Source organism: Scyliorhinus torazame, chromosome 6, assembly GCF_047496885.1.
Source record: "Scyliorhinus torazame isolate Kashiwa2021f chromosome 6, sScyTor2.1, whole genome shotgun sequence".
In the NCBI taxonomy this organism is placed as follows: domain Eukaryota; kingdom Metazoa; phylum Chordata; class Chondrichthyes; order Carcharhiniformes; family Scyliorhinidae; genus Scyliorhinus; species Scyliorhinus torazame.
The window spans coordinates 135400936-135426546 of record NC_092712.1 but is presented as its reverse complement, the minus strand read 5'-3'; the positions used below and the strand labels follow the sequence as shown (position 1 = coordinate 135426546).

The 25611-nt window shown below is 44.5% G+C and overlaps 1 protein-coding gene across 1 annotated transcript in view; it reads left to right on the top strand.

Moving 5' to 3' along the window:
- ezh2 (enhancer of zeste 2 polycomb repressive complex 2 subunit) overlaps positions 1 to 25611 on the top strand; it is an 89861-nt gene that overhangs the window by 19284 nt on the left and 44966 nt on the right. The window contains exons 3-7 of the mRNA XM_072508823.1: positions 4751 to 4870; positions 5451 to 5571; positions 6990 to 7178; positions 13642 to 13744; positions 15693 to 15856. Coding sequence (XP_072364924.1) covers positions 4751 to 4870; positions 5451 to 5571; positions 6990 to 7178; positions 13642 to 13744; positions 15693 to 15856 — 697 coding nt within the window. The remainder of the gene's footprint in view (positions 1 to 4750; positions 4871 to 5450; positions 5572 to 6989; positions 7179 to 13641; positions 13745 to 15692; positions 15857 to 25611) is intronic.

The window sequence follows — 25611 nt, the reverse complement described above, 5'->3', positions numbered from 1 at the left end:
CTGTTAACTGATGCAGCCTGTGGTTATATTGGGATTGCTGCGTGCAACACCCTCCACTCCAGGTCCCTGTGTTGAGGGGCAAGACTCCCACGTAGACTGGTGAGGGCAAGGAAATGAAATGTGTGCAGCAGCAGCCCATATTGGAAATCCCTCTGTACCATACAAAAGGACCCAAGAGGGCATTTCTGCAAGACGGTTCGAGCTGTGGATCTCCGGGTCCCGAGGGGGAGGGGGTGGTTGAGTTTAGGGCCACTTTGAAATTTCGTTTGAACAGGTCTAAGCTCAGAAGGAAGTTCACCGTACACTTTTGCTGCCTCAAGACCATGAGACCCAACGGCACTGAGCACTGCTGATTTGAGGTCATGGGTGGCATTGGCTGCAAATTGTACATCCATTGCTGCGTGATGGCCAACTCGTGTGGTGTCACCCAGCCTACCCCTCAGCCATCCGATCCTGGTCACTCCAGCAGCCGCAGCTGTCTCTCCGCCAGCTACCTGAAAGTGGAGGTATGGATTCCTGAGCAGCGGCTGCTTGGAACTTCCAATCAGTGGCAATGAAATTGAGCTCTGCATATTTCATTGGCACAATTGACTTGTCAATGAAATTGCATATCAAGTAATTGAATGCCTCTTGTGTCAGAGAAGTGATTAGAATGAAGCTTGCAATTAGCATGACAAGCACATATGTAGAGGGCACCCTCATTCTATTTCACAGCCTTGCAATTCCTGAGAGACAAACGTTCTAGAAAGTGGAATTGAGTGTGGTGGTTTACTCAATTCAGTTGTGCTTCCCCAAATGAAAGGATCTTCATTCCTCATGAGGCAGGGATGCAACCCATTCCTGAGAACCCCAGTCTGGCCTCTCATGGGACCTCACACATGACCTCCCAGTGCTCACTGTCCGTATTCACCTCTTTGCTCACACTAAGGATGGGCACTCCCTCAGCGATGATTTTGCCACAAGCCCAACTACGGAACACCACAGGGAAGCGATGTCTACCTTCAGACCCCCTTGTCTACCTTCAGACCGCCTTAAAGCAAGGGGCGTTCCCAAAGTGAATGGAACGTAAGCCCTGATAGCGACCCCTCCCCGACCCGTGATTGAGTGACTGAATCCCCGGGTTGCGTGCCCACGTTGTCTCCAATGCACCTTGAGCAGTGAAAAGCCTGGAGAACCATGGCTGCTTGAGCGCTTGCCTCCAATGTGAGGCCGCCAAGTTCACGCTTTTGTAGACCTGTTGTAAATGACACTGGTGTGATTCACAGCAGCACTTAGTGAATATTCCATGAGTGTGGAAGTTCTGAAGAGAGTGCTCACTAATGACATGACATATTAAATATTAGGTTCCCGGCTCCTGCAGTGCAATTCGCACTGCTCCACTGGAGAGCGGATGAAAATTTAAAATCCCAAACACGTTGGAGAGAATCAAGGTTTTTCTCTTCTCTCCGGATTTTGAGCCCACGTCAAGTTTCTCACGGATGGAGTGCGTAGGCTCAAAATCGCCCGCTAAGTATTGTGCTCTGACTATCACTGTGCCGTACTTTGTTCTTGAATCTAGTATGGTCTAGTGTTAAAGGGGTATCTGATAGACATGCATGTTAAATCCAGTCTTCCGTAGCAACTTATTAAAACCAAGAATAAGCTTGAAAATGTAACCTTAAGATCAGTTGATGCTGGACACTTCATCCATATGGGGGAAAATACAGTTTTAAAGCTGTGTCTTTCACGTGAGATGTTAAACTTTTACACCTTTTCATGTAAATGTAAAAGATCCCACAGCACTATCTTGAAGAGCATTGAGTTAACATTGATGTCTTTGCCAATACTTACCCCTCAATCAACATTTGCAAAGTGTTATGGAGCATTCCCTTCTACTCATTAAATTGACATTAATGTCAAATGTTTTACTATGATGTGTCCATGAGCATTTTATCACATAAATTTATGTCTGTTCCTAATTCAGCGAATCTGTTTTCCTTTTCCATTTATCCAACTGTCGTATTATTACATGGTAACTGCGTTCTTGTCTTTGGTAGCCCCTATTCTAATCCAGAATTCCCTGCAGCATATATTCAGGAAACTAAATCAATCCTTGTTGCTACAAATCATTAAACTGAGTGGTCCAAAACTTAACTTAATATGTATGCATTTAAATTGTGCATAACCAGAATAGCCAACGAGTTTGGTGCTAAACTGAGTTTCTGGAAGGTTAGACATGGAAACATAATTAAATCACATGTCACAAATTTGAAGCATAAAGTGCATTCCACTGTCTACGTTTGCTGATTTCTCAAATTTATGTTGCTCAGGATTTATGGCAGGTGAAGGGTGGGTTTTCCCCTGTTACAGTGAGATAAAATATTAAAATTCCTTGGCTATTATTAAATGCTTCCTAGTGAATTGTAGAGATAATGAGTAGATTTGATTGGTTACGGCTGGGCAGGGGTGCTATTTAATGCTTTGGATGCTGTCCTCAAGTTAACTTGGCCAACTGGCTCAGTAGCTGATTGCATCTTGTAAGCAATTTCCAGCTATTAAACCCAATAACCACTGACTCATTCATAAATGTTATTGGGTCAAACTTAACGCCACTGGCTCGATACCAAGTCTTTGAAAACTTGTCAGACAGATAAATTGAAAAATAATTTAGTGGATTAAGGCAGCATGATGAAACAAACATACGAATTAAGAGTAGGCCATTCTCTGCCATTTGATTAAATCATGGCTGATCTGATTGTGACATAAACTCTACACACTTTCCTGTCTACCCGCCAAGAAGACTTGAAGTTTGGAAAAAGAAATGCAGAATATTGGTAATAAATAAGCTGTGAGCTATGTTCCTTCTAAACTACATGCCTGGGAAGGTGGTGACACAATATTATTCTCACTGGACTAGTAATCAAGAGGCGCAGACTAATGGGTTTGAATCCCATCATGGAAGAAATTTGAATTAAAAGCCTATAATGGTGACCGTGAAACTATTGTCACTTGGTTCCTTAATGTCCTTTTAGGGAAGGAGATCTATCCTTACTTAGTCTGGTCTGACTACAGACCCACAGCAATATGGTTGAAGGTCCTCTAAAATGGTCTAGCAAACCACTCGGTTCAAAGGCAACTACGAAGGGGCAATAAATGCTGGCTTGCTGCAATACGTCAGTGAAGCCTCAACTTCCAATTAGGCACAATACAGCCTTCTGAAATCAACATTGAGTTCAACAGCTTTAGACTGAACTTTCTCCTTCATATTTACCCCTTTTTTTGTTTTCACTTTCTCCCATGGCCTTTCATTTCTTTTTGATTAAATTACATTTGAATGTAATTCCCTCCCAAATCTTGTTCAGACTAGTTATGAGAAGAGTTTAGGTTGTGAAGGATGTTGCTGATTTTAATTCCATTGCATCATACAGTTCACTCTTAATGGCACAGATAAATAGGCCCAATGATGTCGGTCTGTATCACAATTACTGACATCATTCAATACCACAAATGAGTTAACTAAATGTTTCTGTCTTCAAGAGAAAATGTCAAAGGACGAGTATATTCGGAGAGAGAGGAGGGTAGCTTGCAGGTTGCTGCTGGGGACCAGGATAGGCAGCTTATAAGAAGCAGGAAGGTCGGGAGTAGGGGCTGCTATGAAATTCTGAGCAGGAAATAGTGATTGTGACAGAACATTGCGATGATGAGCATGGTACTAGTTTTGAGATTAAAGCGTGAAGCGAATTTGGGATTTAACAGAAAGTCAGAAATGAGCATTGAAAAGCTCTCCCACTATGACATAGGATGCCAGACTCTTCAGCAGACAGTCAGATCGATCAGCAATGTTTGGGTTAATTTTCACTGCGAAGGGCACAAGTTGCGGATTTATGCAGTTTGAACCTCGCCATTACTTGGTTGCAGGATCAGAAAGGAAAGATTAAAATATCAAATTTGAAAGCGACAGGTAGTAGATGGTCTTCAGAAATGCCACCATTTCAAAGTAATTGGATCCAGTCATCTCGCAGATCAAGTGTGTGTTCACTAAAAAGAAATAAATAAAACCAGAGATTTCAGTAAATACAAGGGAATCTCTCACTTATCAGATTTTATTTAATTCCATATTAAATAAACATCCTGAGCTGTACACCTTGATAATAATCACTCATTTTTATATTTTTCTTCCATATCTCTGAGAACTTAATGTATTTTAGATATGGCGGCACGGTAGCACAGTGGTTAGCATTGTTGCTTCACAGCGCCAGGGTCCCGGGTTCGATTCCCGCTTGGGTCCCTGTCTATCCCTGTGTCTGCGTGGGTTTCCTCTGGGTGCTCCAGTTTTCTCCCACAAGTTCCGAAAGACGTGCTGTTAGGCGAATTGGACATACTGAATTCTCCCTCCGTGTACCGACTAGGAGATTTTCAGAGTAACTTCATTCCAGTTTTAATGTAAGCCTACTTGTGACAAAAGATGATTATTATCATGCAGGTTTTCAATTTTTATTGGTGGCACATTTTGTACATTCCCTTTAAATTAGTGAACATAAAATTCATTCTGACATTGGATGGAAAAAATTAGCGGGAACAGTGGTTGCAAGTAAAGAAGAATTTGGTTTATGCCAAGTGTTGGAGCATGGAATGTTTTGTCACAGGGAATTGTTAAGATCATTGCAACTTTTAATAGGTAAGCATTTGAAGCCTTATGCAGGGCTATAAAGAAAGCAAAGAGAAGTGGGATTAATTTTACAATCTGAATTATTTTTTTGTTCGTTTCTAGTGCGCTGTTGAGAGCGGATTCCCAGAGTTTCCAAAGCAGGTCATTCCCTTGAAGACTTTGAATGCAGTGGCTTCAATCCCAGTTATGTATTCTTGGTCTCCGCTTCAGCAAAATTTCATGGTACGTGATTCAAGCATATGCAAAATTGTTTTCAATTTTTGTGTAATCGCAGTGATATATCAATGTAATGCATGGATCGCAAGTTTTTTATATTTTATTTGGACAAAGGGATAGTTATTCAATTTCAGTTTTGCTCAAGTTTTTTTTTTCAAAACAGCATTCAAAAGTTAATGTTTTAATACAGATCAGCTCATATTACATTCATTAATGGATGAAGTGACATATTTTTCATGCACATTCTTTACAAAATTTAGCTAATACAATACGACAAACTCTTTTTCTAAAAGAAACATGCGCACCAGTGTCGACATTAAATAGACAATTGAGAGTCTTTTACTTTCTACGGAATAAATTATGACCTTGCTAGCATTGCTGAAAATCTTGTTTTGAACTTGACTTTGCAAACATAACATTCCTCCCCTCAAAAAAGCATTTGGACATTTATTATAAAGTTGCATGAACACGCTTGCGATAGTCCACAAATTTAAAATCTACACTATTTAGGAGCACAAAAATAAGCTCAAAATGTTTGCCCGTTTCTGTCTTTATGACGAGATGTAAGGAAATTTTTTAATTTAAGGTGGAAGATGAAACTGTTTTACATAACATTCCTTACATGGGGGATGAAATCTTGGATCAAGATGGGACTTTCATCGAAGAACTCATCAAAAACTATGATGGAAAGGTGCATGGAGACCGAGGTAAGACTATCCATAATTTGTCAGTTCTATCATGATTTTTAAGTTTTCCAAAGTATGAAATGTGAGAACACTTGAGAGCCCTAAAGCCCATGTATAATTTCCATATCGAGGGTTTAGTTTTTCCTGATTCCCAAAGTTAATCTAGTGAAATTGAAACGGAGTCACAGACCTGTTGGTCTAACATCAGGAAAAATGCTAGCGTCTATTGGAAAGGATGTACTAATGGGACACTTCGAAAATATCAATGGGTTAGACCAGGCCAACATGGATTTATGAAAGGGAAACCATGTTTGACAAACTGACTGATGGTTTTTGATCAGGGTGAACCAGTGGATGTGGTTGTATTCGGATTTTCAGAAAGCTTTTGATAAAAGTCCCACTTGTGCAAAATTTAAGTACATGGGATTGTGGGTAATATACTGGCATGAAATGGGAATCGGTTAACAGGCAGGAAGTAGAATAGGAATAAATGGGTCTTTTTCAGAGTGGAAGATGAAGATAGTAACTAGTGGGGTGCCACAGTGCTTGGGGCCCCAGTTATTCAGAATATATTGAGTGTAATATTTCCAAGTTTTCTGACAACACAAAAGCTAGGCTGAAGTGAGAGTGGTGAAGAGAAAGTAAAGAGGCTTCAAGATGATTTAGGGAAGTCGCCAATGGGCAAATACACGGCAGGTGCAGTGCAACATGGGTAAGTGTGAAGTTATCCATTTTGGTAGGAAAAACAAAATGGCAGAGTATTATTTAAATAGTGATAGATTGGAAAATGTTGATTGTACAAAGGGATCTGGGTGTCCTTGTATACCAGTCACAGAGCAAGCATGTACGTGCAGCAAGCCGTTAAAATAAGGCAAATGGTATGTTGACTGATATTGCAAGAGGATTTGAACGCATGGGACTGCTGTTGTGCAAGGACTTGGTGCGCCTACATCTGAAGTATGAGCAGTTTCTGTCTCCTTATCTAAGAAAGGATATGCTTGGCATGGAGAGCGTGCAACAAAGCTTCACTAGACTGATTTCTGGGGTGGCAGGATTGTTGTATGAGGAAAGATTGGGTTGACTAGGCATGCCATGTATTCACTGCAATTTAGAAGAATGAGATGGGATCTCGTGTTTTTCCCTTGCTGGGGGTGTCACAGTCTCAGGATAAGGGGTAGGCTATTTATGATCAGCGAGGAGAAATCTCCTCGGCGAACCTGTGGAATTCTCTATCACAAGGCTGTGGCAGTGAAGTCACTGAATATATTTAAGAAGAAAATAGATTTCTAAGCAAAGGCATTAGGAGTGTGTGGAGAGAGGAAGTATGGCATTGAGATAGAGGATAAGCCATGATCACATTAAATGGAATATAGGTTAGAGGGCCCATTTTGTTTCGCAATCTTTGGCTCCTACAATCCATGATTGTTTCACTATTGCAGAATGTGGTTTTATCAATGATGAGATCTTTGTCGAGCTGGTAAATGCTCTGACCCAGTACAGTGATAATGATGAAGAGGAGGATGATGATGAAGATGATCAAGAGAACAAATCTGAGAAGACAGATGGAAGTGACATCAAAGAAGAAAGCAATGATTCCAGAAAAGATTATCAGGAGATCAATATGGATGGTAAGGATATGATTTGTATTTTTTATAGTCTTTGGGAACATAGGAGCAGAAGTAGGCCATTCAACCCATCAAGCCTGCTCTGCCATTCAAACAAATCATGGCCAGTCATCTACCTCTTGTACAATTTTCCCCCACTATCCCCATATCCCTTGATACTTATGAGCATATGAATTAGGAGTAGGCCACTCAGCCCCACAAGCCTTTTTTTTTTTTTATTCGTTCATGGGACGTGGGCATCGCAGGCTTGGGCCAGCATTTATTGCCCATCCCTAATTGCCTTTGAGGGGCAGTTAAGAGTCAACCAAGTTGCTGTGGATCTGGGGTCACATGTAGGCCAGACCAGGTAAGGGCAGCAGATTTCCTTCCCTAAACGACATTAGTGAACCAGGTGGGTTTTTATGACAATTGACAATGGTTTAATGGTCATTAAAGATTTTTAATTCCAGATGTTGAATTTAAATTTCACCATCTGCAGTTCTGTCATTCAATAAGATCATAGCTGATGTGATTGTAACATCAACGCCGCATTCCTGCCTATCCCCTAAAACCTTTCACCCTCTTTTTAATCAAGAATCTAGCTCCGCCTTAAAAATATTCAGACTCTACTTCCACTGCCTTTTACGGAAGAGTTCCAGAGACTTGCGCCTCAGAAAAAACATTCTCCTCATCTCTATCTTAAATGACCCCTAGTTCTCAATTGGGAAATATCCTCTAAACTTCTGCCATGTCAATACCCCGTAGGATCTCAAAGGTTTCGATCAAGTCACATTTGCCCAAATTATACTCCGTTTGCGGGATGTTTGCCCGCTCACTTAAAACTTATCTATGTCCCTTTGCAGCCTCCTTGCATCCTCTTCACAATTTACTTTCCGATCTATCTATGTCGTTGGCAAATTCAGCAAGTCATTTATATAAATTGTCAAAAATTGAGGCCTCCACCATGGCGGAGGCGGAAGAGACTCCCTCCACTGCGCGTGCGCGGGAATGCCGTCAGATGTCATTTCCGGACCAGCTAGCGGGGCACCAAAGGCCTTTTCCGCCAGCTGGCGGGGCAGAAATTCGTCCGGCGCCGGCCTAGACCCTCAAGGTTGGGGCTCGGCCCCCAAAGATGCGGAGCATTCTGCACCTTTGGGGCGGCGCGATGCCCGTCTGATTTGCGCCGTTTTGGGCGCCAGTCGGCAGACATCGCGCCATTTCCGGAGAATTTCGCCCCTGGAATCCAAAACCAAACTTGTTTCCTGTCACTCAGCCAACTTTGTATCCATGCTGCCACTTTCCCTTTTGTTCCATAGACTTAATAGCTTTGTTCCATAGATTTAACTGCTATCGAGCTTGTTTTTAAAAAATATTTTTTTATTCTCCTTTTTCACATTTTCTCCCAAATTTACACCACCAACAACAAACAATCAGTAACAAATATGTAAATCCCCATATCAATAACAACGATCCCATCCCCCTGCCAGACCCCAAACATTAGACCACATGTTCACACAAACAAATTACAAAAAGGAATTGGGGATTACCCAGCGTCGCCATTAAACTGCTATCAAGCTTGTGTGACATTTTATCAAATGCCTTTTGGAAATCCTAGCGTACCATAGCAACTGCCCTCTCTGTTGCCTCATCAAAAACCCAATAGTGGTGTGACATTTGCAATTTTCCAGTCCTTTGGGGAGGCGGTGGTGTAGTGGTATTGTCACTGGACTAGTGATCCAGAGGCTCAGGGTAATTCTCTGGGGATGTGTGCTTGAATCCCACCATGGCAGATGGTGAAATTTGAATTTAAAAAGAAAAAAATGTCTGGAATTAAACGTCCAATGAAACCATTGGATGATGACCATGAAACCATTGTCGATTGTCGTAAAACTCCATCTAGTTCACTAATGTTCTTTAGGAAATCTGCCATCGTTACCTGGACTACATGTGACTCCATGACCTAGGAGCGGGCGATTTAGCCTCCTGAGCCCAACACCCTCAATGTGATCATGGCTGATCCCATCCTGCCCTCAACTCCACCGTCCTGTCCGTTTCATAGGCTGTGAAATTTTTCGGAGATCTTCAGGTCTTGACGGCTACCAAATCAATAGATTAATTAATTCTCTGAAAGGTGAACAGTGAGACGTTTTCAAATGTGATATGTGATGCTATAGAAAATAAATATATCCCCAAATGCATCGAAGAATAGCATAGATAATTAGCTACACAAAGGGAGCATGATAGTTAACAATACTAACGACCACCTGGGAAGAGGAATAGATGTGACTGTCAGCATTGCCCAGCCCTGAAAACATTTTTTTTTTTAAAAAGCTGCCTCTGAATAGATTTGTTACAAATAAATTGGGTATGTTGTAAGAAGCAGCACAGAATTGTGTAACAGATGGAAAACTGAAGTGGAAATAGTTCTGAGGCGTTGTAATCATTCAAATAAGGGAGCACAAACTCCAAGTTTGTTCACAACTCTCACGTTGGGGTGGGGGGAATATGGATTCAATTATCTCTGGCTTCTTGGTTCTTGCCAAATGAAGTTTCTCTGTCGAAAGTCCTATATTGTGGATAGCAGATTTGTTACTGAAGGATTAGTGATTGCCTTGAAGTAGCGAGGAAGAGGATTTTAGTTTCTTTCGAAAGCATTTGCTAATTTTTGAATAAGTTTCTTTAGGGGAGGTGTTTGCTAGAGCTGTTGGGGAGAGTTTAAACTAATGTGGCAAGGGGATGGGAACCGATGCAGGAAGTTGGAAGGTAGTAAAACAGGGACAGAAACAAAAGGCAGTAAGGGGGGAAAGTGTAAGGCAGAGAAGCCATAGTCAAAAATCAAAAAGGGCGACAGTACAAGGTACAGTGACTGAGGGGAGCTCAGTGAATAGGACCAGGAATACTAAAAGGAATAAAACGGGAAGTAAAAACATTAATGGTAAGCGACGCGGCAGGTTGTTACATGAAGATATGGGTTCAACGACATGGAAAATTAGGAGAAAAGTTAAGAGGAAATATAACTGAGGAGAGGTTACTGATCGAGGTGTTAAGATTCAGAAGAGGTAAAAAAGCCAACATATGTGTACTTTACCTGAATGCTCGTAGTATTCGGAATAAGGTAAATGAGTTGATGGCGCAAATCATCGTGAATGACGATGATTTAGTGGCCATTACTGAAACATGGTTAAAGGATGGTCGCGACTGGGAGTTAAATATCCGAGGGTATCAAACTATTCGGAAGGACAGAGTGGATGGTAAAGGAGGTGGTGTAGCTCTGTTATTTAAGGATGACATCCGGGCAATAGTAAGGGACGACATCGGTGCTATGGAGGATAAGGTTGAATCCATTTGGGTGGAAATCAGGGGCGGGATTCTCCGACCCCCCCCCCCCGCCGGGTCGGAGAATCGCCGGGGGCTGGCGTGAATTCCGCCCCCGCCGGTTGCCGAATTCTTCGGCAACAGATATTCGGCGGGGGTGGGAATCGCGCCGCGCCGGTTGGCGCCCCCTCCCCCCCCGGCGATTCTCCGGCCCGCAATGGGCCGAAGTCCCGCTGCTGGAATGCCTGTCCCACCGGCGAGAATCAAACCACCTCTCTTACCGGCAGGACAAGGCAGCGCGGGTGGGCTCTGGGGTCCTGGCCGGGGGGGGGGGGGGGGCGCGCGGGGCGATCTGGCCCCGGGGGTTGCCCCCACGGTGACCTGGCCCGCGATCGGGACCCACCGATCCGCGGGCGGGCCTGTGCCGTGGGGGCACTCTTCCTTCCGTCTTCGCCATGGTCTCCACTATGGCGGAGGCGGGAGAGACCCCCTCCACTGCGCATGCGCGGGGATGCCGTGAGCGGCTGCTGACGCTCCCGCGCATGCGCCGCACGGCAAAGGCATTTCCGTGCCAGCTGATGGGGCACCAAAGGCCTTTCCCGCCAGCTGGCGGGGCGGAAATCAGTCCGGCGCGTGCCTAGCCCCTGAAGGTGAGGGCTCGGCCCCTCAAGATGCGGAGGATTCCGCACCTTTGGGGCGGCGTGATGCCGGACTGATTCGTGCCGTTTTTTGCACCGGTCGGCGGACATCGCGCCGATTGCGGAGAATCCTGCCCCAGGAATAGTAAGGCGAAAAAGTCACTGATAGGAGTAGTCTATAGGCCACCAAATAGTAACATTATGGTGGGGCAGGCAATAAATAAAGAAATAACTGATGCATGTAGAAATGGTACAGCAGTTATCATGGGGGATTTTAATCTACATGTTGATTGGTTTAACCAGGTCGGTCAAGGCAGCCTTGAAGGAGGAGTTTATAGAATGTATCCACGATAGTTTCCTAGAACAGTATGTAATGGAACCTATGAGGGAACAAGCAGTCCTAGATCTGGTCCTGTGTAATGCAACAGGATTGATTCAGGATCTCGTAGTTAGGGATCCTCTCGGAAAGAGCGATCACAATATGGTGGAATTTAATATACAGATGGAGGGTCAGAAGGTAAAATCAAGCACTAGTGTTTTGTGCTTAAACAAAGGAGATTACAGTGGGATGCGAGAAGAACTAGCTAAGGTAGACAGGGAGCAAAGACTTTATGGTGAAACAGTTGAGGAACAGTGGAGAACCTTCCAAGCGATTTTTCGCAGTGCTCAGCAAAGGTTTATACCAACAATAAGGAAGGACGGTAGAAAGAGGGAAAATCAACCGTGGATATCTAAGGAAATAAGGGAGAGTATCAAATTGAAGGAAAAAGCATACAAAGTAGCAAAGCTTAGTGGGAGACTAGAGGACTGGGAAATCTTTAGGGGGCAACAGAAAGCTACTAAAAAAGCTATAAAGAAGAGTAAGATAGATTATGAGAGTAAACTTGCTCAGAATATAAAAACAGATAGTAAAAGTTTCTACAAATATATAAAACAAAAAAAGAGTGGCTAAGGTAAATATTGGTCCTTTGGAGGATGAGAAGGGAGATTTAATAATGGGAGATGAGGAAATGGCTGAGGAACTGAACAGGTTTTTTGGGTCGGTCTTCACAATGGAAGACACAAATAACATGCCAGTGACTGATGGAAATGAGGCTATGACAGGTGAGGACCTTGAGACGATTGTTATCACTAAGGAGGTAGTGATGGGCAAGCTAATGGGGCTAAAGGTAGACAAGTCTCCTGGCCCTGATGGAATGCATCCCAGAGTGCTGAAAGAGATGGGTAGGGAGATTGCAAATGCACTAGTGATAATTTACCAAAATTCACTAGACTCTGGGGTGGTCCTGGCGGATTGGAAATTAGCAAATGTGACACCACTGTTTAAAAAAGGAGGTAGGCAGAAAGCGGGTAATTATAGGCCAGTGAGCTTAACTTCGGTAGTAGGGAAGATGCTGGAATCTATCAAGGAAGAAATAGCAAGGCATCTGGATGGAAATTGTCCCATTGGGCAGACGCAGCATGGGTTCATAAAGGGCAGGCCGTGCCTAACTAATTTAGTGGAATTGTTTGAGGACATTACCAGTGCGGTACATAACGGGGAGCCAATGGATGTGGTATATCTGGATTTCCAGAAAGCCTTTGACAAGGTGCCACACAAGGTTGCTGCATAAGATAAAGATGCATGGCATTAAGGGTAAAGTAGTAGCATGGATAGAGGATTGGTTAATTAATAGAAAGCAAAGAGCGGGGATTAATGGATGTTTCTCTGGTTGGCGATCAGTAGCAGGTGATTAAGAAGGCAAATGGAATTTTGTCCTTCATTGCTAGAGGGATGCAGTTTAAGACGAGGGAGGTTATGCTGCAATTGTATAAGGTGTTGGTGAGGCCCCACCTGGAGTATTGTGTTCAGTTTTGGTCTCCTTACTTGAGAAAGGACGTACTGGCACTGGAGGGTGTGCAGAGGAGATTCACTAGGTTAATCCCAGAGCTGAAGGGGTTGGATTACGAGGAGAGGTTGAGTAGACTGGGATTGTACTTGTTGGAATTTAGAAGGCTATGGGGGGGATCTTATAGAAAGATATAAAATTGTGAAGGGAATGCAGGCAGGTTGTTTCCACTGGCGGGTGAAAGCAGAACTAGGGGGCATAGCCTCAAAATAAGGGGAAGTAGATTTAGGACCGAGTTTAGGAGGAACTTCTTCATCCAAAGGGTTGTGAATCTATGGAATTCCTTGCCCAGTGAAGCAGTAGAGGCTCCTTCATTAAATGTTTTTAAGATAAAGATAGTTTTTTGAAGAATAAAGGGTTATGGTGTTCGGGCCGGAAAGTGGAGCTGAGTCCACAAAAGATCAACCATGATCACATTGAATGGTGGAGTAGGCTCGAGTGGCCAGATGGCCTACTCCTGCTCTAGTTCTTATGTTCTTAACATTCTATTCTGGTATGGACTTGTCTCTACTTGATTGTGGATTTATTGTTAATAGTATATTCATGTATTCTCAATTTATAAATAATGACATACTTTAAATATTACTAAAACGTCATTGCAATGATATTCCATATCTGCAATCATTTGTTCCATTATGTCCACAGTTAAAGAATGTGATGAAGGGAAGAAAAAGCCATGTGACAAGATATTTGAAGCAATTTCATCCATGTTCCCAGATAAAGGTACACCAGAAGAGCTGAAAGAAAAGTAAGTACTGCGTTTTCTTAAGCTTGGACGATAAAGAGAGTTTCCATGGTTCATAGTTTTTGGTTATGTACAGTTGATTCTTGAAAATGAATGCAAATTAAAAATAGTCATTTCAGTTTAATGTAACAATTTGGGCACTTCACAGAAACAATTAACGACAAATGTTTAACTATCCAGACATATCCAATGGTAGTAAGGAAAGAGCAGTGCAACTTGGAAACTTAATTCATACAAGAATTCACACAATACCGGCGATGCTACACCATAGGACCATGTGCATGCTAAATAGCAGCACCAACATGCTGTAGATTAAAAGCAATTTATCAACCACAGATCAGGTGGTAATGGCCCCTGATGATATTCTGGCTGTAGATCTAAAGACTTGTGCTCTAGATCTAGTTGTACTCCGAGCCAAGTTGTTCCAATACGACACTGGCATCTGCCCAGCAATGTGAACAATTGCAAAAGAATGTCCTGTCCACAAAAAGTAGGACAAATCCAATTTGGCCAAGTACCACCCCGCCAATATACTCTTATTCTTCAGTAATATAATGCAAGGCATCATCAAGCAGAACTTCAAATTGCTCAGCTTTGGGGGAGGCAATGGCGCCTGGGTATTGTCATTGGACTAGTATTCCAGAGACACAGGGTAATGTTCTGGGGACCCAGGTTCGAATCCCACCACTGCAGATTGAATACAAATCTGGAATTCAAAATCTAATGACCTTGTCGATTGTGGTAAAACCCCTCTGGTTCACTAATGTCGTTTTAGGGAAGAAAATCTGCTGTCCTTACCCAGTCTGGCCTACGCGTGACTCCAAACCCACAGCAATGTGGTTGACTCTTAAATGCCCCCTCAGGGGCAATTGGGGATGGGCAAGAAATGCTGGCCAGTGATGCCCTCATCCCATGAAAGAATTTAAAAGTTTGGCTTCTCCAGACCTCATTGCTCCAAGTGTGGAAAAAATGTTGAATGCCAGAAGCAAGATAAAATTGACTGAGTGTGGCATCAAGGAGCCTTGGCAAAATTGAAGTCAGTGGGAGTCGGGGAGTACGCCTCAATGGTTGGAGTCATACTAGCAAAAGGAAGCTAGTTGAAGGCCAATCATCTCGGCCCCAGGACAATACTTCAGGAGTTTCTCTGGATTGTGTCCCAGATGCAACTATCTTCAGTTTCTTCATCAGTGATCTTCCTTCTAAAAAGTCAGAAGCTGCATTGATTGCTGGCCATTGCAGTGTTCAGCAACTCCTCACATACTGAAGCAGTCAATGCCTGCATACAGTAAAACCTAGACAACATTAGGGCATGGGATGATAAATGGCAAGAAATATTCATGTCATGCAATGATTGTCTCCAACACGCAAGAATCCAACAATTGATTAGGAAGGTAAATGGAATGTTATTTATTATAAGGGGAATGAAATATGAAAGAGGATGTTTTTCTACAGTTGTGCAAGATGTTGGTGTAACCATACCTGGAGTTTCCTACAAAGTTTTGGTTTCCTTATTTAAGAAAGGAGATAAATGCGTTTGAAGCAGTTCAGAGAAGATTCACTTGATTGATAACCTGGGGCTTGGGTTGTCTTGTGGGAAAGGTTGGACGGGTTGTACCTGGATCCATTGGCGTTGAGGAGTTATCTTATTGAAATATATGAGATCCTGAGAGGATTTGACAGAGTAGGTACAGAAAGAATGCTTCCCCTTGTGGGAGAGACTAGGACTAGAGGACACAATTTAAAAAATAAGGGATCTCCCATCTGACTGCTTGCAGTGGCAAGGTAATGTTCTTTCGTTCTCAATGATTTACTATATTGTTTTGGTATTATGACATTTAATATCCTTCCTCCGAAGGAAACTGACTCATCCAACCATCTGGCTGAAGATTAAAAATAAAAAAATCTACAATGAAAGCACCGTAACTTTTCTGTTTTTTTTTTTTGTTAAAAGGTACAAAGAATTGACAGAACAGCAACTTCCTGGAGCACTTCCTCCTGAGTGTACACCAAATATTGATGGACCAAATGCCAAATCGGTTCAACGAGAACAGAGTTTGCACTCATTCCATACTCTGTTCTGTAGGCGGTGCTTTAAATATGACTGTTTCCTACATCGTGAGTACGATATTGTATTGGTTTACATGTCTAAGTAATACTAACAATTCTTACATATATAATAAATTACACAGCTTTCTCAAAAAATGGCATTATGTTTTGTGTGATTAGAATACTGACCAAGCTGATGTGGTACAGTATACAACTTTTTAAAATAGAGGATGATAAACTGCTTATTATCTAAATTAGTATAAAAATCATTAATAACTGAACTAGGGAATTTTATAAATATAGGACAATTAATATACAGGAATAGGCTTGTGTTACAAACACCAGATTGATGAGAATTCTTGTGTTTCGGCTATATCTTTAATTTAGGGTAAAATGGTGGCATTGAGTGTCCTATTCTGAACTCTGTCGAAAGTCTAGTTGCTTTGGCTGTTGGAGGGAGCCCCAGGTTGTTTTACTGGGTGCAAGAAATTCACACTAAACACCAATGAGTAGCTGTGCAGATAGTGGATAGATTTTCAAGTTCCAGTGAGGTATTATGAATGTCAGATTTCAATCGGTGTTCACTCGGGGGACTGCTATTAGCACTCCTTTCCCTTGGTTTCTGTGGCTATTAGCACCCTGTTTCCCTGGGTTTCTGTGGCTATCACTCATCTTTCATTCTCACTCCACAGTATAAATATTCCCCACATTCTCTGGCTATTAGCTTTGACAAAGAGTCATTGGACTCAAAACGTTAGCTCTTTTCTCTCCCTACAGATGCTGCCAGACCTGCTGAGATTTTCCAGCATTTTCTCTTTTGTTTCAGATCTAGCATCCGCAGTAATTTGCTTTTATACTTTAATCTGTTTATGGGGTTGGCGGTTCTAGGGAATATAAATTAACATTTGCACCAGGATACAAGGCCCACGTGATTCATGTTGCAATGGAGATAGATTTTGAGAGTGTCAAGAGGAAGCTGTTGTAAGATTGGGTTTCCTAAATATTTCACCTGAAACTCACCAACAGGGTCAGTGTGCAAGAATCCGAGAGAGGAGGTAGAGGAACCAAGCCATAAAACATGGGAGCAAAATTAGGCCGTTCGGCCCATCGAGTCTGCTCCGATATTCAATCATGGCTGATATGTTTCTCATCCCCTTTCTCCTGCCTTCTCTCCATAACCTCTGATTCCCTTATTAATTAAGAACCTATCTATCTCTATCTCAAAGACACTCCGTGATTTGGCCTCCACAGCCTTCTGCGGCAAAGAATTCCACAGATTTAGCACCCTCCCGCTGAAGAAATTCCTCCTCGCCTCAGTTTTAAAGGATTGACCCTTCGGTCTGAGGCTGTGCCCTCCGGTTCTAGTTTTTCCTTCGAGCGGAAAGATCCTCTCTACATCCATTCTATCTAGGTCTCTCAGTATCCTGTAAGTTTCAACAAGATTCACCCCCCCCCCCCCCCCCTAGACTCCAACGAGTTAAGACCCAGAGTCCTTGACCGTTCCTCATATGATGAGCTCTTCATTCCAGGGATCTTGTGAACCTCCTCTGGACTCTTTCCAAGGCCAGCACATCCTTCCTTAGATACGGGGCCCAAAACTGCTCACAATACTCTAAATGGCATCTGACCAGAGCCTTATCAGCCTCAGAAGTACATCTCTGCTCTTGTATTCTAGCCCTCTCGTATTGAATGTTAACATTGCATTTGCCTTTCTAACTGCCAACTGAATCTGCACATTAACCGTAAGAGATTCTTAAAATAAGACTCCCAAGTCCTTTTGTGCTTTTGATTTTCCTTGGCCTTTTTCCATTTACAAAATAGTCTGTGCCTCCATTCTTCTTGCCAAAGTGCATAACCTCACAGTTTTAAAGCCTATATTGTTCACAGCATAAAATGTGGGTAGGAGTACATGCTTGAACTGAAGAGACCAAGGTTGTCTCCTTTTGCTAGAGGGATAACATCTGGAGAAACCAACTGAAAGTCAGTTTGTGGTTTAGACGTTTTCCAGTTGGGAAAGGAGTCAAGAATCACTTCTCGTGAATGAAGTTCTCGTGAATGAAGTGCCAAGTTAAGGGACAGTAAAGTGGGCTCCTAAGCTAGGGGGACATAAAGTATAAAAGCAAAGAAGCTATGGTGATCTTTTAATTAAAAAAAATAGGTTCAGCCTCCACTTTGCTACAATGTCCATTCTGGGCACCACACTTTAGGAAGAATGGGAAGGCATTGGAGAAGCTGTAGAAAAGAATTGGGTGGTTCTAGGCATGAGAAATTTGGTTTCATAGATAGAAATTCATGTTCTGCTTCGAGAAGAGAAGGTTGCGATGTGATAGACGAGTAGATCGGAAGAAATTGTTCTTTTGGCAGTAGGGGTGAGAGCCAGAGGACCCCAAGTTAAGGTGAATGACAGAACCAACAATGACATGTGGGGGAAACCTTTTTAAAGTAGTATGTGGCTAAGATTTGGAGCGCATTGCCTGAGAGTTGGGTTTAGATCTGAGAGGCAGATTCAATTATGGCTTTTAAAAATGCATTGGGTAGAAATCGGAGGAAAGATGGGGAATGAGACTGGCTGAGTTTCTCTTGCAGGGACATAACCAGCAAGGGAATGTAATCATTCAATGATTCTGTACTTTTACTTGTTTCCCAATGCATTACAGTTCATAAGCCTAAATTCTGTCACCCTTTTTATATCCCTATAATGGATACCTAAACAGGTGTACGCATTGAACAGATCTAGTTTAAAGGTGATCAGCTTTCTACCCTAACATGTCACTTCGTCCCTGGTCTACCAGTGGCAGCCAGTCTTCCGCATTAGTTGTATAAAAGCAAAATGCAGCAGAGGGTAGTTGGAGTCTAGAATTCGCTGCCCAAGTTGTCGAGGCAGAGACCCTAAACTCCTTTTAACAAGTACCTGGATCTGCACCTTAAAGATACAGGGTTATTGACTGGGCGCAACAAGGTGTGATTAGAAAGGGCACCTGGGTGTCCTCGGGCTGGCATGGACAATATGGGCTGAATGGCCTCCTATGCTGTAACGTTTCTATGATTCTATGAGATTTTGGAGATCAGAAACAAAAACAAAGGGCTAGGAATGTGTAGCAGGTCTGGCAGCATTTGTGGAGAGAAAAATCTTTGTCCAATATGATTCTTCAGTATTCGCTTACTACTTCTTTAGTTCCAGCAGCGCACAGATTGCACCTGCTGAAACAAGATCCAGAAAATTTCCTTCCTGTTATACCTCCACGAGAACAACCCGATGATCTCTCTGTGGGGCTCATGGAATACAAGCTCACCACGTGTTGAGACCCAACAGCGGGGCTCGTTAATCCCTCAAAATAAAAGCTGGCCCAAGATGGAGCCGGCATCTCAAGATAGGAGTATTGGCTTAGTTGCTGTATTTCCTAACAGAGTACAAAATAAAGTACTTTTGACTTGGCTTTCGGGGCTCCTCATTGATTACAGTACCTCCCAAATGTTGCTGAGTATGTCTAGTTGACTGCAATATTGTCAATAGGATAAAACTGAACTACAGACAGCGCTGTTGGACACTCAGACCATGGCTGCATCGAAACACAGAGGAGCCAGGTTAGCAATGTTTCAAAAATGCTGCTCTTCGGTAGATACTATGCTAGTGTGGAAAACTAGGCTCGTTATGTGGGGCCGATGCGCCATTTTCTTTCAGGGCAGTTGGGCCCCCGCCCCTCAGTGGGTGAGCTCATATTTCACAAGCCCCATGGGGAGATCATTGGGTCGTTCTCGTGGGAGTTATAACCGGTGGAAGGAATTTTTTTGGCTCCGTTGTTTCAGCGGGTCTAATCTGTGTTATTGGAATTAAAATAGTAAGCAAATACTGAAGAACACCATTACTGGGAGGACTGCCAAAAGGTGATTCTTTCGACCGCTTGTAGGCTCCCATTTTCAGCGTTGTAAAGAACCTAAACTGCCTTTCAGCCCCAGATTCCAAGACGTTTGATTAATTGGTGGCGCTCGTAATGAAGCACTGTGACCTTGAGCTTTCGGTCATTGTCCAAAGATACCAATTCAATATGGCCGAGAGAACCCCGGGGGAGTATATTACCGGGTTTCTGTCACGCTTACAAAATGTAGCAGAGCACTGTAACTCTGGGCAATCCCTACCGGAGATGTTATGAGACCGTCTTGTGTGCGGAGTTTTTATTCTCCTTTTTCACATTTTCTCCCAAATTTACAACCAACAATAATCAGTAACGAATGTAATGTCAATCCCCATATCAATAACAAGATCCCATCCTCCCACCAAACCCCAAATATTGGCCCGCATGTTAACATAAACAAATGACTAAAAGGAATCCGGAATGACCCATAAGCACCATTAACACATACAGTCCCCCTCCCCCCAACCCTCCCAGTCCCCAACCCCTCTAATGTTCGATGTGATCCAATTCTTGAAAATGCATAATGAATAACGCCCATGAATTGTAGAATCCCTCCATCCTTCCCCTCAGTTCAAATTTGACCTTTTCAAGCGTTAAATCCAGCAGGTCCCCCCAGGGCACAGGGTGGAGAGGTTGATCTCCACCCTAACGCCCGTTTCCAACCTCATCTGGACCGACACCCCGAATATGACCTCCCGAGGGCCCGGGTCCAGTTTTGCGTGCACCACTTTAGAGATTACCCTAAACACTTCCTTCCAGTAATCCTCCAGCTTTGGACAGGACCAAAACATATGAACGTGGTTTGCGTCCCCGTTCCCCCCCCCCGGCAATGTTCACACACATCTTCTACCCCCTCAAAGAGCCGGCTTATCCTCGCCCTTGTAAGGTGCGCTCTATACACCACCTCCAGCTGTATCGGCCCCAACCTCGCAGATGAGGTGGAGGCGTTCACCCTCCCGAGCACCTCGCACCGGAACCCCCCCCTCCATATCCTCTCCCAACTCTTCCTCCCACTTTGCCTTGATCCCTTCTAGCGGCGCCTTCTCCAAAATAGCCCCGTAAACCGCCGATACTACCCCTTTCTCCAGTTCCCCTGTCGTCAGCACCTCCCCAGCAATGTAGAAGCCGGCTCTACTGGGAAGCTCTGTATCTCCTTTCTCTTGTGTGCGGAGTTAACAACATAGCAACCCAGTGGAAGTTGCTGGGCAAATATCTTTGGAACTAAAAAGGGCAATTGAGATCTCCCTTTCTCGGGATGACGGGGAGATGTTAATCCAGGAGCTTCAGGGTATGTCCAAGGTGGAGGTGAATAGCGTTGGATATTCCCCCCGCCCTCCTTTCCCAATCCAGCCAAGAAACTCCCCCTAGGAACAAAACGTCTGGCACCCAGCCCTTCCCTGAACACAGTCGGGGCCAGGCCTGTTGGCCGAGGGCCGCTGCAGCCAGGCGAGATATCTTCCCTGAGCCACTGGAGGAGGGCGCGGGTGCAGCATCTGTGTCCATAGAAACCGCAGGGACCAGCAATGTCAGGTCAGCCAACAAGTGCATCACTGTGGTTGAAGAATGCGGCCGCCTAGAGTCAGGACCCTCTAGCTAGAGCGACCCGATGAAGATGCAGTTGAATTGCATTGCTGCGCCACGGGTTGCCCCCGTCAAAGTCCACCGTTCAGGTGAATGGTCACCCACTCTTAATGGAACTGGACATGGGGCTGCGGTCTCGGTGATCGGACGGCAGACGTTCGAAAAGATCCGGACGGAATCCAGTGTTTGAAGTTGAGGGACACCGAGATGAGGTTGGCAGTGTACATTGGGGAACCACTTTCCATCGTGGGTACAACAATGACCCCAATTGCCTACAGACAGCGGTCTGTCAGGCTGCCCTTGATAATAGCATGGGGGGCCTAGTCCGGATCTGCTGGACCAGGATTGGTTGCTCTGTTTGGGATGGCAGTGGATTTTCAGGATGGACACTGGGGGATTATACAAAGTCTTGGGGAAGTACCTAGATCAAAGGTGCCGTGCCCAAGATTCACATAGACCCAGAGACCCAACCAAAGTACTCCAGGGCCGACCCAGTTCCCTGCGTATTGCTGAACTAAACCTCTTGGAAAGCCTAGGAATCATCCAGCCGGTACAATTTTCAGATTGGGCAGCGCCTGTAGTCCCGGTACTGAAACCAGATAAAGCTGCCTTGTATGGGGATTACAAGCCAATAGCGAACCAGGCCTCTCATTTGGAAAGATACCCGATGCTGCAAATAAAGGGTCTCTAGCAAAGCTGGCTGAAGAACACTTTTTTTCTAAACTCGACATTGATCAAGTAAACCTCAGTTGGAGCTAGGTGTGGTTTACAGAAAATTTGTGATCATTAATACCTAAAGAGGCCTCTATGAACATTTGGGTGTCATTGGCTTGCGTTATTTTCCAGAGAGTCATGGAGGACATCCTCTAAAGCAGGCACTGTCAAACTCGGGGGCGCGACCCACGGATAGGTCGCGGAGCCGTCCGTTGCGGCGCTCCCGATCGCGCAAATCCACCCGCAGCAGCCAGCTTTTAATAATGCCGGCTGCGAGCGGCTTTCAAAATGGCCAGGAACAGATAAAATAAATTCAGCCGCACTGCGCATACGTGCCCGATCATGGGTGTGCACGCGCAACAATGCGCATGCGCACCGAAGATTGGGCATGCATGCGTAGTGCGGTCGCATATTTTTTGAATGGTCGCAGCCTTTTTTTCCCCAAGTTCGGGGGGGGTCAAAGTCACCCAAAACCATTTTCTCCATTTTTGTCAGCAACCAACAAGGTAAAAGAAAATGGAGGGTCCCGTGGGTCGCGAAGTTCGGGCGGCGATGGTCGGCCGGATTGGATCTCAACGGTTGGCCGGTAGATAAAAATGGGTCCCTGGATAAAAACACTGCTCTAAAGAACAACTGCGAGTGGCCGTTTACTTGGATGATATCCTAGTCACTGGAGCCACCAAAAAGAAGTACCTGAGCAATTTCGAGGAGGTCGTCTGTCGGTTTTCAGGACAAATATCCACCTAAAGAGAGGACAATGTCTTTTTTACACACAAGACGTCACATACATGGGGTGCCGTTTCGACCAAAACCGATTGCACCCCATGGAAGAGAGAGTGCGAGCAATTAAACAAGCCCCCAGGCCTGAGAACGTGACCGAATTGTGGTTGTTCATGGAAATCGTGAATTATTACTGGAAATTTATCCCTTCAGCATCCTTGCACAGCTGCATGCGATACTGAACTTGTCATCAGGATTGCTGATGTACAACGACCCCTCAAAGCCCCTTTTGCTCACTTGTGATTACCCCCCCCCCCCCCCCCCAATATGGAATCCGGACAGTGTTATACCACCTCTTAGATGGCGGAACGGAGAGACCAATAGACTACACATCCCGGACTTTGGCCACTGCGGAGTGCAACTATGCTCTGATTGAGAAAGAAGGCTGTCGTCTTTGCAGTGAAGAAATTTCACCAGTGTGTTAATGGACGTCGTTTTACCATTTATAACGGACCACAAGCCCATTGCTCGGTTTGTTTAAAGAGGACAAGGCAATTAATGGCAATAGCATATTCCGGATGCAGCGTTGGGGCTCTACTGTTAGCGGTGCGCCCACGCAGGCAGATTGCAAACGTGAAATATCTGAGCCAGCTCCTGTTGCCAATATGCCCCGCTTCCCCATAACTCCACCACACTATCTAGGTCGTATCGATCTTAAATTTCATTGATACCAGGCAGCACGGTGGCGCAGTGGTTAACACTGCTGCCTCACGGCACCAAGGTCCCAGGTACGATCCTGGCTGTGGGTCACTCCGTGCGGAGTTTCCTCATTCTCCCTGTGTTTACATGGGTTTCACCCCCTCAACCCAAAGATGTGCAGGCTAAGTGGATTGGCCGCACTAAATTGCCCCTTAATTGGGAAAAATGTATCGGGTACTCTAAAATTATTTTAAACATTTTTTTAATGGATACCCTGCTGATCGTCGCTACACAAGTTCTTGATTGGACACAGAAGGACCCAGCCTTGGTGAAGTTATATGTTGTCTTACATGGGGATCAGCATGGGAAACTGCTGAAGGTGCTGCGGGTTTTGAGACCAGGCAGCAAGAGCTCCGCTTGGAGGACCGCAACCTCCAGTGGGAGATTGAGTTGTGATTCCAAGCCGAGGCAAACAGGCCATATTTCTAGATCCACACAAAATGGTCACCCAAGGTCGTCGAAGGTGAAAATGCTAGCTAGGAGCCATGTATGGTGGCCAGGCCGGGATGGTGACATTGAGCAGCTGGCCCAACAATGCACCATGTGCCAGGAACATAAGCCCCTGCCATTCGCACCCCTCCACCCATGGGAATGGCCGGGATGGCCTTGAGAGTGCCCTTTTGCCGGACCTTTTCGAGGCTCAATATTCTTGCTGATAGTGGCCGCCCATTCCAAATTAATAGACGTGCATAGAATGTCACCCACTACTTTAAAGGCCACCATCGAGAAGCTACGGCTCTCATTCAGTACCCATGGCATCTCAAAGATATTAGTCACTGATGACGGTACCCCTTTCAGTAGTGAGGAGTTTACACGCTTCATGAAGTCAAACTGGGTTGAAGCTCCATATCACTCTTCCTCAAATGTTCGGGCTGAATGAGCAGTGAAGACTTCCATGAATGAAACGAGGAAACAGGCCACACAATCCATACCATGCTCTATTCCGACCGAATGGCACCAGCAAAACTGCTGATGGGTCGGAGGCTCAGAACCTGCCTTAGCCTAACGTTCTCGATATTAGCAGGAAAGTGAAAAGGAGATAATACCTCCCAGAGGTAGTACTAAAGCAGACAAATGCAGAATAGAAGTTTCTGTCTGGGGGAACACTGGAGGAACTTTGGAGACGGTGCCCGATGGATTCCAGGGAGCGTGGTGAAACAGACTGGGCCACTACCTTACATGATAAAAACATAGAGCAGAGGGTGCGGAAGCATCTGGACCATCTCTAGAGCAGAGAGCCAGTGTCTGGACCAGCCCCACCGGAGGAGCCATTTTCTAGTTCTGCCTGCCCAGCACTGGGGGGCCTGGGTACATCACCCCCTTGGGACTCCCAACACTGAGATGCGTGAAGTGGAAGATTCAGGATCCGACATGGGAGAGTCACGCATCCGCGTTTTCAGATGGTCGCCTCGCCAGAGAATGGTCACTGACTGTACTCCCTTCCCCCCCCACCCCCAGATGATCGACACGAACACTACATCTCCCTAACACTCTATTACACAGACGCACACCCCCACCTGATCCAGCAACCGTGGGCAAAGCACAAAAGAGAGACTTCTCCAGAATAGAAGGTCTTAATACTTTGGGGGGAGGGATGTTAAAACCTCAACCCGATCTATCTCCCCATGCCCGCAGCGGGGTTTGTTAATTCCCCAAGATAAAAGCCGGCCCAAGAGGGAGCTGGAGTGTTGCTTAGTTGCTGTTTTTCTTAACTGAGTAGGAAATAAACTACTTTTGACTTACCTTTTCGGGGCTCTTCATTGACTACAATACCTCCCAAATATTACCGAGCATGTCTAGTTGACTATTGAGCTTGCAACTTCATGCTGCAGGAGTAACAACCATTGTAGTTTTCGTGAATATATGTATTAAACCTGCATGATGTGTGTCCAGGCAGGCCCACGTAATGCATGTAGCAGTCCTGTCTCTGATATTGTCATGCCTATTAGTGTATTTAATCCAACAGATATATAACTCCGATTCAATTTATTTAATTAATTTCTTGACTATTGCTGAAAAGAGAGATTCGTTGCCGAAGCTTTTCACCTTGCACTCATCGGGACGAATGTAATAATGTCAAATTTCAAGCTTATCGCAACAATATGCTACATGAGAAACGGGTGCTGTTTGGTTGGT